This window comes from Paramormyrops kingsleyae, chromosome 15, assembly GCF_048594095.1.
Source record: "Paramormyrops kingsleyae isolate MSU_618 chromosome 15, PKINGS_0.4, whole genome shotgun sequence".
NCBI classification, from domain to species: domain Eukaryota; kingdom Metazoa; phylum Chordata; class Actinopteri; order Osteoglossiformes; family Mormyridae; genus Paramormyrops; species Paramormyrops kingsleyae.
In genome coordinates, this window is record NC_132811.1 from 17,766,921 (window position 1) to 17,782,151 (window position 15,231).

A 15,231-nucleotide genomic window follows, 5' to 3' on the forward strand; every position below is an offset into this window, starting at 1 on the left:
AGTTTAACATCTTCAAGCAGGCTGGGCATTGTAAATGTCTGTGGTTTTGCATCTTGAGGCCCGTTTTGATTTTTGGAACCCCCAGGTAGTGTTCCTGAGACCTTTGTCTGGAATGACATACCACAGCTGAAAAATCTGGCCTGTTGCCCTGAGCAATTTGTAGGGTTTACTTTACAAACCACAGATGTTTGAGCACTAAGTATCGCTGTCTGTACTGTGTTACCTGAATTGTCAACTGGGGTCTGACTGAGTGACATTAACTCTGAGTGTGGACATCAGAGAAACCCTCCGTAGGTTTGACAGCGTGTGCTGCTGAGCTGTGCGGCTTGGGTCAAGAGGATTCCCCTTTTCCCTGAATTTAGCTTTACTTGGAAACCCTGATGGCCTTGCGTGGAGTGTGTGGGGGGGGGGGGAGTAGGGGGCTAGTCTGAGCGGCAGAGTAGTGGTGGCTCCTACCGCAGCACCTGTCACACTGTGAACAGGCCAGCAGGACAAGGCCACTCAGGGGACTGGTCTTGGTTCCTACTTTGTTCTCAGATAAGCTCTTTAAAGCCACCATTTGATATGCTGAGATGTGGCAGATCTGTGAACTTCCTGTGTCCCAGCACTACTGCAGATAAAGGAACTTTAACACAGAACCAAATATATAATTATTATGTCAATTACAGATTCACTGTGTTCACTCTGCTCAGAGTAGGTTATATAAGTTGTGTACTGTGACTGGGGTCAGAAGTTATTGTGCAAAGAAGTGCAAAAACCCAAACCAGCCTCCTGCTCTTTGTTGTGCGTGTGCGTGTGCGTGTGCGTGTGTGTGTGTGTGTGTGTGTGTGCGTGCGTGTGTGCCTGGAAAAAGAGCCAAGCGTTTCAGCAAAATCCTCACTGTGGGTGTCCTGAATCTTGTGCTTGTAGCCATGCAATCTAAAGTTCAACTTATTTTGAACCCTTCAGAGTTGTCCAAGGCAGCCTGGATTTTTAAAAGCGTGTTTGTATTTCCATGCGTAACTCCAGCCGTCTGGCACATCAAGACGGGTCATGCTTGGATCATCATGCTGCTCAGGTTTTGCTCCTCTTGGCGCTTTCCATGGCATGGCCTCTAGAGGGCAAAGTGCTGATTGTCATAACATCCGTTTTGTTTAGTGAATCGCGGATGTTTCTGGGCATGGCACAGAGCGTTTTCACGTGTGTTACACAATCGCTGGCAATACCCTAATTGCGTTCTTGACCCTGTGGCTGGGCCTGTCAGTGCTGTAAGCACAGTGGATTAGCCTGATGTTTATTATGGTCTGTGCCCCCATGCCTCGGCCTCTGCCAAGGTATTGTTTTTCCTTCCACTTGTGTGAGTGCGGGGTGGGGCTTCACTGTTCCCATGATTCTCAGAACAGTGCCTGAGTCATAGAGGGGGCTATAGTGAACCTGACGTGCTGGTAACAGCTGAACTGCTCTCTGGAGTCTTGTGACATCACAAGAATGCTCACCGGCCTCACGGCAGCTCTGGGGGTCTTGGCCGAGGTGAAAGTCTGTGCATTAGCTCCCCTCTCAGCTGCTGCTTCTCGTATCCCCATGCTGGATGCTGCTGTCCTCCTGGTGGCAGTCTCCTGCTTCAGTTGTCACTGATGCCCAGCATAGGCCGGTTCATGCTGGTGTTGACGTAGGCGGGCCCCTTTTACACTTCAGCCCTCTGGGATTGGCTCTCCTGGGCAGGAGGACAACTCTGCAGTTCCACCTGACCTCAGGCTGCACCCGTCCTTCCCCAGCTGTCCCAGTTCTGACAGGGGATCCGAAGAGTGAGGGCGTAACCACGCTTGTCCTCGTCAGCACCTTCCCGAGAGAGTCCGTTAGCCTCTTTGCTGGTTGTAGATCGTAGTCATTGGTCTCTGCGCAGGGCCACGGGGTGCCACAGGAAAGCCCTGAAGAGCAGCCGTGATGCCATCGCACCAGACGGTCTGTTTCCCAATGTCCTTCTAGCTTCCAGTGCTTGTTTTGGGCTTTGGGGCTCCAGGAACAGCATCAGCTAACATTTGCAATTAGCATATATGGGGAATATTGTCAAATGAGCAGGAAAGTTGTATGAAATGTACGTTAAGGCGAGCTCCTATGCACACTGTAATGCGATGATCTCCCTCGGAATCTGCTAAATGTGGCAGCATCACTTATCCTGCAAACATGGGTCGCATTGCTTTGTCACGGTGGAATAAATGATGCTGATTTTTCCTGTCACTGGTGGTGTTATGCCCATTTGGCTATGAGTCAAAGGCAGTTCGATTTAAATTTTTTCTTAATTGCTGATATCGGTTGTTTCTTAATTACCCTGTTAGCATTATTTGTCGTGATTTCTAGTATTGCTGCCGATGGCTCAGTCGTTGGAGCCTGTGAGTTTGGGGCCGGTCGTGAGGTGGAGATGAGCGAGCCTTTCATCCTCCTGCAGACATGAAGAAGAGGGATAAACCCGGAGCGCCGCACCTGCGCATCCAGTAAGCCTGTGCCAGGACACGCGTGACCTTATGCCGATCTGCGTGTGTATGCGTGTGTATGCGTGTGTATGCGTGAGAGAGGGTACACAGTGTCTGGAAGGCACTCTTGGGAAGGTATCTTCGTACTCACACAGCATGTAATTCCCCGGGTTTGTAGGCTTGACTGATGACACGGGGGGGTCTTCACAGTGTGTCAGTGGGGGTCTGTTTTCAGTGAATGACAGAGGCAGCTGCAGGCTCAGCTTACATCTCCTCTAACCTGACCTGATGCTGTGGAAAGAGTTCGCCCTCAGCCAAGGTCTCCCAGTTGGGTTGGGGGTGGGTGAGGAAGCAAAGAGGGAAATCCTTTGTCAGCAAAACAGTGTTGCAAGACACCACCAAAGTGCCTCTTCCGCAGTGAGGTGGTGACGCAATACTGGGCCACCGTGGCTGCTTCTTGGTCTTCGCTTGGTGCCAGCTGTCTCCTCTGTCTTGCTGTTGGTGGCCTAGTTCTGTCCCCGTCTCTGCTGGGCCGGTGGGTGGCCCGGCTGGCCGAATGTAGGCACAGCCCGTATGGGTCCCTCCCAAATGGCCGGCGAAAAGCCCAGACTCACCTCACCAGCCGGACGCCTTATTTGTGAAGCTGATTGCGCACAGGTGCAGTCAGTCATCGGTGTCCCTGGGCCAGTCTGGCTGCAGGCACCTACAGTCTGTGCGTCAGCGTCACTTCCCCATGTCTGATCGCCGCCGTCGTTCCCCATGCCAGAGCTGGCATGCGACATCATTCCATGTCTTGACAGAATGAGAGCTTAGATTTTTGGGTGGGGGTGGGGGGGCTCTCATCCTCTCTTTTTGGGCGGGGGGAGGGAGCCCTGACAGGGCTGAGCATCCTCCCACGTCTCATCCACCCCAGCTCTGCTGCCTGACAGGTCGTCTGCGTTCCTCTGCAAATCCATCAGGCCCATGATTGTCACTCCTTACAGTTACCACTGGCTCTGAAACTTCAAAAATAATTACCTTAAGGCACCTTGTTGACATAACCAGCCTCTGGTAGAGAAGTGTTTACAAGAAGAAATGTGGCTGGCGGTTCGAGTGTGGCCAGGCGGGTTGCTGTTATCGCACACTGGGGTACTTAAGCCAGACTGCTTCAGTAAAAGATGCAGCTGCGTGAACTGTTAGTGCGGAGTTGTGAGCATGAGCCAAGCAGCTAATAACGAGAATATACATTCATTTCTGGGAATGGGTTTGTGATGTGGATTTGGCCCAGTGCTCTTGCCACAGCTGTAGGGCCAGTAGTCTGGGCTTATTCCGAGGAGCCCATCTTAGATGGAGGATGACAATCAGAGCTCGTTTAACCAAAGGCTCCACAGTCATGGTCTTATGTGAAGCTCTCAGTAAGTTCACTCTCTCATCATTCTCTCTGGTAATGACCCATTCGTTGCTCGTGGGATGTATGGCATCTCAGAGCTAGAGGGAGTATTAGGACACACAGGTTGACGTGCACATACATCATAAATATAGCTGGTTCACCTGTTTTGCTGTTGTTGACTGGTGGTGGCTCACAAGGTCTCTCAGCTCCACCCTTAGCAAGCATTGCTATGATGTGGCGGAATTTCCTGAGGGGTGTCTCTTTACTCCATGCACACGCACACACGCGTCCCTGATCTCTGCACTGTCACTGGGAGACCCAGTTTAGGTGGGCCCTCCCCTGGCCCCCAAGCTCCAATACGACCCCCAAGTTAGACGGCCGCGGACTGGCCCTGAGTGAGGGGTATCGGTTGTGTTTGTGAATTTGATCCACCGCATTTCTGGCTAAGACCGCTATGGCGTGATTGGGTGACCTGCTATTTCCTTGTACAGGCATTGCCTCCGGAGCACCCCTCTGATTGGCTCTGCTTGTGTAGCTGTTAGGGATAAAATAAAAAAAGCATTCTGTAGGAGCTGGTAGCTGCTTTTAGGCACGTATACAAGTGCTGGTGATGTGCCCTGACTGTCACCGTGCCTCCGTTTCCTCTCTTTCACCCTTCACCTCCCTCTGGTTCCCTACCTAGAATCTGGCCAGCCACGCAGCACCGCTGTCATGGCAACAGCCTTCTCCAGCAGCTGCTCTCTCCCACCTTCTTCCCCGGCTCTCTACACTCTCATTGTGCAGGGGACCTTGAGGGGCCCATGTCTGCCCCAATTCTAGGCCCCTGCAGCTCCCTGGCCAGTCCCTTCCACTGGAGGTAAGGCTGCTGTGTTTGGACCTGTGGCCTCCTCCTTAACCCCATGTGATGATGCCGGCTACGCCACATTTTGTGATCCCCAGCCCCATATCTAACCTCCATGACTGCATTTCAGCCTTGCTAACAGTGCGCAATGTGGATTGATTCTTCTAGACAAATTTGAGATGAATGCTTCAGTAAAGGACACATATCTTGGAGTTGCCTGCTAATGCACATCATTCGGGTTAAAGTGGGTGACCTTCCGCCTGCCCAGCTAATAGTGGGTACCTGCTTTACCCGAGACGAGCCCTGAAAACATTAACTGACTGGCTTGTCTGGGACCATTCAAGAGGGGAAGAAGTCTTCAGCCACAAATAGGTACCTGAGCACAGCTGCATGTGATGACTCCTGATTGGTTGACATGAGCAGATGAGCCTTTTACAATCCTGAAAAATGTTAATTCTCTGCTGTTATTGACCCAAGAATATTAATGAGCATGGCTAGCTTCACTTGCTCCCTCTCTCTAACCTGTCATAGCCTAGCTGGTGATACTAAGGTTCCGTTCAACAAATGAGAACCAGCTGTGCGTTGTCAGCATGGCTGGAAATGATCGTTCTGTTTTTGTGTAAGAATCAGTAGAAATCTGTCCCGTGTCTCCCACTGTCCGTGAATCAGCCCATCACTGTTTATAAGCTGTTTATGCAGGACAGATAATGCACCATCTGGTGTCTCTTCATCTTGATGCTGGTTTTGTGCCTGGGTGCTAGAGGGCATTGCCAAGAAGGGCCAGCAGCGGGGTTTTCGCTGATGTGCTGGATGAGCGGGAAGAAGGCGTTCCCTCTTTACTGTGTGAGGGGGGTCTTGTTTCAGGACCGTAATCTCCCCACAGCTGGCTGTGGTCTGCCGACTGAGCCAACATGTTTGATTTAATTCCTCCCTGCCTACAGGAATGTACTGATCGCCGCAGCCGTCTGTATTGCATACACTGAATGCGACGTGATTGCTCATGGTTTCGACATGCTTGTGTTCGCTCGCCTCTGCCTTACTGATGCAAGTCCCAGACCCTGCCTCTCCTGTGTTCCTCACATGACAGCCACCGGAGAGGGGGGGCACCCACACCCCCAGCAAGCCTCCCTCGCTGCTTTTTGTGGAGTTAATCAGTCTGTACTCTGCAAGGCAGATTGTCAGGCCACGCTGCTTGTAAACAGCTATGCCATTTATCTGTCATCCAGATGTTTTCCAGTGCATTTCACCATTGGATGTTGTAAATGCCATTTAAGGGAATGGGGGGAAAAAACCTTTTTCTGAGATCAGGCTGGTTATTGCTTGATGGCAATAAATAGCAATGTATGATCTGTGAGTGTTCCTGCCTGTGTCGAATTCTCAGGCTGGAGTGACAGAGCACTGATTTTACTAACAAGCTGGTGGGAAAGCGGATGAAGCCGGACGCAAGCTGTTCCTGCAAGAGGGTGCAGCCGTGAAATCGTGCATTCTCCTCTCAGCATGGTAGACTCGGCTCATGCGCACGTTTCCTCTCACTCTCACCCAGTCCGTGTGGCCGTGTTTCTGTTCTCCATGCAGTCAGGCTCAGTGCTAAAGATCCCACTGCCTGCTTGCCTCTGCTTCTGAAGCTCTGCACTATTCTCATGGATGCATAATCTGGCCCCAAGCTCCACTCAACTACAAACGCGTGTGATAACGTGTAGGTCTTGTTTCACTCACATGTGATAGAGCATCTTTTAAACATAATGAGCAAAATGGAAGTATGCACACTATAGTGTAGATGTTTCGATGCTACAAAATAGCCTGAGCTCTGGACTTCCCTTTACACTCCTGGTGTTCCACAGTCCTTTAAAGGAGAACCCCTGCCATAGCACAAACAGTCCCTCAGTGACTCGCATCTTGTGTAATGTAGTGATCACATCAGACTGTTATGTTCCTAAATCTGTTGTTCCCTTACACTGTAAAAAAAACACAAAGAGCATAGAGCTATGGTGGAAGATCTGGAGCTCCTAGCATGTGATTTATGACGACCTCTAACTTTGAGCTCTCTGGCTTGGCGCTGATCCACCTTCTTGGTGGTTGCTTCATGAAGGATCCTCTGATTAGACTTAATCCCCATAGACCATCCCTGTACTATCAGCTCCTGTCTGAGCCCGCCTCCTGCTGTGTCATGATCAGGTGTTTGCGGCTGTTATGAAACATGCACCTTTTGAAATCAAACCGTAAAATAGAAACCTCTGGGTTTTCACACCCTAAATGAGAAGCTGTGAAGTACCGCCTACAGAAACTGGTTTCTGTGGTTTTCAGCAAATAGAAGCTGAAATGGCCCGCAGCTGCCCTTTTTCTTCAATGAAGGTTTTTTTTTTTTTTCTCCCACTTTTACTCGCTGAAATGCAGGCATGCTGCTCGATGCGAACCTGCGTGACCCAGCTGTGATTCCAAGCCGCCGCCCAGTGGCGTGTCGCTCTCGCATCTGTCTGCTAGCTTCTCTTTCTGCTCTTTGTGTTTGTTTGTTTTCTTCGCGGCTGCTTCACTCCTGAGTGCTCCTCCTGCTCCATCTCCGGGAGGCGCTCTTTGGTTTGCCCGTAGCCCCCAAGCAGCGTCCGGGGCCCGTTTGATGTCCATGACGGAGCTAGCCGCACGCCTGCCGGGCTTTTCATCTCGTGAGCAGCGTGTGATGGGAGATGTGCCCAGGCAGGAGGTGGAACGGTGCAGATCGATTTTGTGGTGGACTCTCATCCAGCTAGCATTTATTTTCCTTGGGATTTCTTAAAGACCGGCTCCCCCCCCCCGCCGTCTATACCTCGCGCTGCCTCATAGAGTGCATTGTTAGCAGAGAATTCTGGGTAATGGAAGGCGGTATTACCAGCAGGCACCCCGCAGGGGAGAACTTGGACGCAAAGCACTCGCACGTCATTCGCCAGTGAGACGTGACTGAGATATTATCGTCTGATGTGCTCGCGCGCCTGTGAGTGCTGTGGCTGCAGTGCCATGTCCGTCCCGCCCAGCCTGACCCAGATTGAATGAAAACGACAGCATTCTGCCGGCCGTCTTAAATCGTAAGGGCAGAGAAACCAGTGACGCGGGGCCTGACATCACTTCTGTATGGCTGTTGATCCACCTCTGGTGAGAGAAACAGCTGGACACGAGGAGCTGAAATGTGCAGCTGGCTGGGTCCAGCTTCTGGAAGGTCTATATCCGCGGTTTAAACCGTTTGCAATGCACTCCCTCAGCGTGTGAGTGGGGTCTGTGAAGGAGGGGTAGAGAAAGGGAGGGGGAGAGAGAGAGAGAGGAAGCGTCCACACGGATGCTCATCGTTCGAACGGCAGGCTGGCAGCAGCGGTGCTGTGTCCCTCGCTCCCGTCTCCCGCTTGCCTCGTCCCCCGTCTCCCATGACAGCCATGCTGTTGGCTCCCCGGGACCATGTCTGACTCCTTCTGGACCGTGCTCTCCAATTTCTCCCTGCCTGAGAGGAGCATGCTCCGCCGATCCAAGAGGTAAGGAGTGTTGTCTCCAGCTCGCACCGCTCTGCCTGTCAGAGCCGGTTTGCTGTGGTAGGTGTGTGTGGCTGTGTGGAAAATCGAAAGGCAGGCTCAGCACGTGCTGGTATTTGTGTCTCCGTCTGCGATGTCACGTAGCAGCTTAGTACAGTTTTTCTGTAAAATCTAAGTAGCCCCTAATATACGCGGTCAGAACAGAGATGCAGTTATCGGTGTTGGCCAGGGTATTTCCACTGGAGGGCTGTTTCCCCATACTGGGATGTGTGGAGAAGCTGTCTGTGCCTACTGCAGCCTGAACTGGCTTTTCTTTTCTCTGAGATTGGAATCTGTCCTCTCTGTGTCTCCCGTTTTGATTTCATCTTGTTTTTGCTCCGTTCGTATGCTCCTCACTTATGGCGGGGCTGTCTGAGGACCTGCAGCCATCCAGCGCATCTCGCATCACTCCCTTGCTGTGTGCCTTTATTGCTTTGGTCCGTCGGTGGCATGGATGCGGCCAGCATAGCGCAATCTGTCACTGCCTGCTGCTGATTTCTCGCATGGCGTCGCTGGGCGTCGATCGGCTGCCGGTGGAAAGTGCTCCGCCGTTGAAGGGGAATTGAAGGGCTGTCAGAATCGGTTTGTTTATGAATGACAGCAGCCCCCGTGTGCCCTGAACACTGCCGTGAGCTACAGGGAGGGGTTTGGGGGGGAAACCCCGCTGGTCTACAAGGCCCTACCCAGTGTATTGTGCACATCATAGGTATGTGGGTTTTTTGGTGTGGGTTTTTAATTTTTTTTTTCTTTCTTTCTTTTTTTTTACTTAAATATTCAGTCCAGCTGGCTTCTTTTTGTAACCGCGGCCACTAGATGTGTGGTGAACATGGTGATGTGTGGGTGCTCTTTTTTTTTTTTTTCCCCCCCCGTTGACGTTTTAGCAGGTCGAGCCCATCTGTGTGAAAATTCTGTGCCAGTTCCTGCCACCTTGGGCCGCGGTTCCACCCGCCCCTCAGAGTGAGGCGAGCCCCCACGCTGCCCTGCCGGAGCTTGATCTGCCCCTGGTGTCGCTGCCAGCCCTTCTCTACTCCCTGGCTGGCTTTGAACCCCGAGGCCCGCGAGGCATCTGTCGTCCCCGTGGTAGATGCGGGCTCTTGTGCCGCTCCGCTCCAGGCCTTCGGTTTCAGCTTCTGCAGTGTTGTGGGCCTGGTGCTCGGGGCCATGAGTGAATCAACGTGCAGAACTCACCAGGAAGTCCATTTACACATTCAGGGCCTATCAAATATGGCGACACAAGCTTCCCCTCCGAGTGTGTATGGGAGTTGTTGATGGGGGGAGTGGCCAGGGGCATCACAAGCCCCAAATGTCACAGACTTTAGCAGACCTTCTCATTTCCTTTGTTCTTTCTGTCCCATGTAGCATTTTGTGGCTGGGGTGGAGGGCACTGGGCCAGTGCTAAGGCTTTAAGACCCCCACCGTTGCTGCACCTGTTGACGTTACATGCTGAATGCCTCTCCGTTAGAGTGCTGTGATCTATATTTAACTGGAAGCAAGCATCTCGGCAGTATCCACTGTTTTATGGATGGTGATTGTTAGTGTGACAGAACAGAAGGTTAAGTAGGTCTTAGTGGGTCTTTAACGCTAGAGCTTCCAGGTCGCCGTTTCCAGGTCTCCGTTTCCAGAAATCATAGAGGTTGGATTTTGTTACCACACATTCCTGCCCCAGGGCAGCCAGTGCCGATGTTGACGGGCGTTCACCCCCTCGAACGGTTGTCTTTGTTGTCGCATAAGACCAAGATATCCTTTCAGTAGAATCTGCAGGAGCACCGGTAGCAAATAAGCTGACGACTGGACACACTTTTTCCCCTCATTACCAGAAGGAAAGCTTGAGCTCTGCCGGTTCTCTGTGGTACCCAGTGTGTGAAGCATACAGAACCACAGTGGGTACTCTGTGTGCTTCATAGGGACCTGTGTGCTCGTCCCCATGCCACAGTGTGCACTTGGAGTGCTTCTGGAATCCCTGTGGTCCTGTTTACTCCTTAAGTAGATGAGACTGGTTGAATTATTAATGGCCCTCAGCAACACGAAGCATGCCGTCTCGTTGCGGCGAACACACATCAACGTCTCACTGATTTTTGACTATTTATGAATATATGGCCACAGATGTCTCCAGCAGAAGATTCAAGAACACTCATGTGGGCAGTTCTGCCAGCTGGAGGTAGAATCTGCTGTAAACTGGTGAGAATTAAAATAGTGGAAAATGTATCTGCTAGTATAGGATAAGAATCATTTTGCTTTGGGGTCCAGCTGGTCCCCTGGGTTTTCAGTCTAGAGGACGAAGCCTGTATTGAGACTGAGCTCTGAAATTTTGGTGGGTATGTTGTACTCTGAAAAGAATGTTGCAAGCTGTGTGTCACACTTGCAGGCTTGTGTCGGCCTCCTTCATTAACTGGGAGTACGTTTGGTGGATCGTTGACCCACCTGCTGGTTCTGCTCCCCAGCCGACACATATAAAGGTCAAAGCGTGACAAACTAATTCTCAGCCTTCATTTAGCGCCTTTGCGGTATCGACACTAGGCTGTTCTGCTGTCTGCTGGTCGCATTGATGATGGAAAAAGGTCACCTGGTAAACAACATTTGATAAGTATGGATTTCATGTAATTTCCTTGGCTTTCAACTCAAAGTGCCAGTGAGACAACATTACCCGATGAAGCTCCTGCCTCGGGATGCTTGCTGCTTTGGCGAACTTGTCACCTCATCTGTCCTGTGTAGCTTGTGATATTTAATGGTGCACTCGCACTGAGCCGCTGCCTCCATCAGCCGGAGCGGAAATGAAGTCGTCCCCTCCGAATAGAATCTGCATTTCTTGTCCATTCTTTTTGTTGATCTTTTATTTGTAGAGGATACAAGTGGTTTTGTTGGCAGCTGTAATTATAGAAGACTACTGACAGGTTACCCTTCTGTGTGGCGTTTTTTCCCCAGGTGCTCTGGGTGGTGGCGGGTGGTGGTCTGTGCCTCATCTTCTGACCTAATGTGTAGGCTGTAGATGGAGGTGGAGATGCAGGAGGTGGAGATGCAGGATGTGGGCCATTTGGTGGCTAAATAAGCCATGGTGCTGCAGGTGGTGGTCAAAGGCCCGTTTTTATAGTTCGGTTGGATTAGGAAATCGGTTTCAAGGAATTTCCTAGTTTCTTTTAGTAGTTTTTTTTTTTTTCTTTCCTGTGGCTTTGTCAAGCAATTTCAGGAGACAAAGAATCCATTTTGTTAGTGTTTCAAGAGAGACTGTCATTGCTGTAAATTCAATTTATTCTCTTTGTTTTTTTCTCTCTCTCTCTCTCACACACACTCACACACACACACACACACACACACACGAGAGAGAACCAAGCAGAAAACGGTAAACCCCTCAAAGCCAAGTCAGGGGAGTGAATCACCCCTGAGAGGAGAGGTGTTTTCCAGGGTTGCATGGCTTGCTGGGCTGGCCGTGGCTGCTGTGAGTTTACTTGCTGGAATTGTTCACCAGAAAGCTTTATGCCTCTAGCCCATGCGCACTTGACCAAAACCACCTCCATTAATGTTGTGGTCGTTGACACTGATGCAAGTCATCGTGGTTTTATTTAAGGGTCCAAGTGTTCATCGTGCCTGCATTCTCAAAAAAACGGGTCAACCTCTAAGCCAGTTGTAACATCTGCTGGTGGTTAATGGTCTGCTTACTATTCATCCGTGCATCTTCCTTCCTGGACAAGGTCAGGTGGGGCCGGGCCCAGGAAGGCAGGGGCATACCCTGGGCAGGATCAGTCCATCACAGAGAACATACACAACATAACTCTCAATTTAGAGATGCCAGTTGACCAAACTGTGTCTTCGGACTGAAATAGCTGGGGGAAACTCGCGTGACACATGGAGAACATGCACAGTCCACACGCCCACAGTGGAGGATTCGAACCCTCAATATGCTGAACACGCCTCACTAAAAGTGATAATTATCCCATCTTGACTGCTGTATGTTTTCTGGGAGACGTCACACACGGAAACATGGGAGTTAATGTCGTTAAGCCTGTTATTTGTGCAGATGAGTAGGGAGACAGTGGAGCAAACCCACGACTGCGGAGAGCGGCTGCTGCTGTGAGCTTAACATAGCAGCAGGGAACCAAACCCAAGCTCATGCTGGCAGATGGAGGAGGAACGTTCTCCTGCCGTGTCCCAGGCTCCTTTGCTTGTGGGTAGATTGATGTTATGGCAGAAAGATTCGCTCCTCGCTCCTGGCTACTCCTGTGTGTTTTGGTGCATCTGTCTCTGCCCAGAGATATAGTGTCTCTGGGCTGTGTCGGAATCCAGAAGAAGCCAATCCGCTGAGCTGTTGGAACCTCCCAGCTGCAGTGCCCGGGCCGATACCAGAGCTGGGGGTGATCCTGAAATTCGGCTAAATGCGGAAACCAGAGCTAATTAGCATGGCACTCCTTGGCATCACATGCAGAGTGAGGAAAACACAATTTCTCCCTCAATTACCGTAATTAAGGCATAACTTTCATTTCACACAAGTGACTCCACACAGCTGCCCTTATCATTAATATGCAAATGAGCCTCCTCTGTGACAGTTGTTTCTTTTCTTGTGCTCACCTTGGCATGCTGTTCTGACGCATTAACACTGCCGGCATCCACCCCCAGCCTTTGCAGAGTGGGGTCTTGCTGCCATTGTGAGTCTTGTCCAATTTCCTGTATCATGTCATTACTGCAACCTCTGACTAAATTGAAAATGGCCTCATTTTTTCGTTTCAATCTCTGCGCCATAAACTGGAGAAAATAAAAGCCGATAGATTAAATTCCTTCTTTAGACCCATATCTGCTGGATGATATCGGCCAAATCTGCAGCTTGCAGTGGATTCAGCCTTTGGCGCCCGGTGGGAGACCTGGCAGGTCTGGGGGAGCCGCTCCCACTCACCCAGGGCTGTACAGCATGGTCTTGGCACCTGACAGGACTGTCACCTCCTCCCCAGTGTCAGACCCCCCTCCAAAGCACACATCTGCGGCTGCAAACAACCCCCCATGGTACTGCTACTGTTATACACAAGATGAATACTGATATTGGTGTAATGAACTGGAGAGGAGCACTAAAGAAGCCGCTTCGGCTCTGCCCCGGCGCCTTCGTTGTAACTCCCAGCTCGCACAGAGGGTCACAGAGCCACTGCACACCCAAACCCATGTGACCAGGCTGTTTCCGATACCTGTGTGTGTGAGATCTGTGCCTTGAGGCGGCACCTGTATTGCTGCCTTTCTTGCATCGGTCCTCCCGTCATTTTGGAGGAGCTTATGTGGTCGAGTGAGGTTGGTTTTGCGGATTGTCTACCAGAGGATGAGCTGAAGCATTAGATTTAGCAGTGCTTTTCTGGGGGGTGGGGGTGGCACAGAGATGGTGGGGTGCTGTAATGAAGGGCTTCTGAGGAACATGGCATCTGCTGGAGAATTATTCTGTGACATTGTGTCAATGCAAGAAATGGAACTGAATCCCCTCCGAATTTACAGAGTTGGGTTTGTGTGTCTGCAAATTACCCTATTTTTATTTTGTTTTTAGCGACTGTGTGTGTGACAGGCCAGGATCCGTCTTGATGAACTTCGCAGGTCATTAAGTCACAGTCGCAGCAAGATGTGCTTTGTTTCTGACAAGGGGTTTTGTGTTTTTCAATGAATAACAAAATGGTCCGAGAAAGTCTGCGAAGAAGGTTAAATGCCCTGCTTTTGGTGCTGATAATGTGGTTCTCTGTGGTGATTCACATGGTCTTTACAGTGTTTGGTGTTGTGTGAGTCTCCATGCCCATTCTAGTCCTTTACATCTGCCTAAAGCTGTTTCTCCACCCCCCAGCTGCCGGACAAGCAACAGGAAGAGTCTCATAGTGACGTCGAGCACATCCCCCACCCTGCCCAGGCCGCACTCCCCACTTCATGGCCACACAGGTAAGCAGGATGACACAGATTACCTGCATCTCAGGAGTGGTAGCTGCAGGCTGCCGGCATCTAGCAGTGATGATGTAAGGGAGGGGATGGACGTGGGCACCAAGATGTGGGTGATTGGGGAGCACTGAGAGCTGTGGCTAGTAGGCTACCTTTTAAGGCTGTCTTAGGAGAGGCTGTGTGATGCATTACAGATTAAATCGTATTCAAGGTTGGCATCAGTCCTGATAAATGTTGCGGCCCATACAGGAGATGGGGATGGTTCCAGAAAAGAGGATGTTATGTCTATGTACTGTCCTGTATGGTGTATACTGCAAAAACACTGTTTAATGCACAAATCATGTCGTCATCTCACTCAACGTCACTACTGCAACCACAGAAAGTGGGTGGAATACTGAAATAGTCCAGTATGTCATTAAAGCTGAAATCACACCAAACTACAAGTCAGTAGCAGTTCCAGTCTCATCTGTTCAACAGTAATAAAATGTCTGATAAGTTTATGTTCAGTATTAAAATACAGCACTGCTTCCTAGTGTTATTGAAACTAGGCTGATGATGTTTTATTACTTTTCCATAGGGCCAGTCACTTGAGGGAAGAACAGGAAATTTGGTGTTTTATTAGAAATGGGTCTAAATATGTGCACTGATTCGTGAGAAACGTGTTAGTTTATGCAGTAGTACCGTTGCTTTTTCTTCACTTTAAAATCATTAGTCTGTTGCAAATGCCTGAAACCTGTGGTATTAAATTTCTCATATGTGAGAATGCTTAGTATTATTGGAAAGGTGAATTTTTTTTATTTTGGCTAATTGCTAATCATTGCAGAAATGTTTCATATTTTTTCACAAAGGCAAGATCCTGCTCATGTTTTGGGGCTGGCAGTGGGGTCCTAGTCGAAGGACGTGCTGTTTACTGGGCCTATTCTGGGCATTGTGCCCTTCTGGCTGGGGTGGGGTGTTTATCTGGCTATGCTTCAGATGGTGTGAGGTGGGGACTGTTTTGTTCCCTTGCTTACTGAGGTGTGTTTTTTTTTTTTTTTTTCTTTTGGTGGGGGGGGGGGGGGGTGATGGTAATGAAACCTTACAGGCTTTCCAACACCTCTGTCAGCTGGTAGCACCTCACAGTCCTGCGTTTGGTTCCTTTTTTTTCTTCTG

At 50.3% G+C, this 15,231-nt stretch overlaps 1 protein-coding gene across 12 annotated transcripts in view; it reads left to right on the plus strand.

Annotated features, from left to right (window-relative positions):
- The window catches only part of mast2 (microtubule associated serine/threonine kinase 2), a 106,045-nt gene that overhangs the window by 65,750 nt on the left and 25,064 nt on the right, over nucleotides 1–15,231 (plus strand). For 7 of the 12 annotated variants that reach the window (XM_023794686.2, XM_023794688.2, XM_023794689.2 and 4 more), the window contains one exon: nucleotides 13,991–14,082. In XM_023794686.2, the coding sequence (XP_023650454.1) occupies nucleotides 13,991–14,082 (92 nt within the window). Of the gene's footprint in view, nucleotides 1–1,526; nucleotides 1,942–2,337; nucleotides 2,472–4,501; nucleotides 4,676–7,530; nucleotides 8,155–13,990; nucleotides 14,083–15,231 lie in introns of those variants that run through there. The other 5 variants (XM_023794694.2, XM_023794697.2, XM_023794692.2 and 2 more) reach the window with 4 other exon arrangements.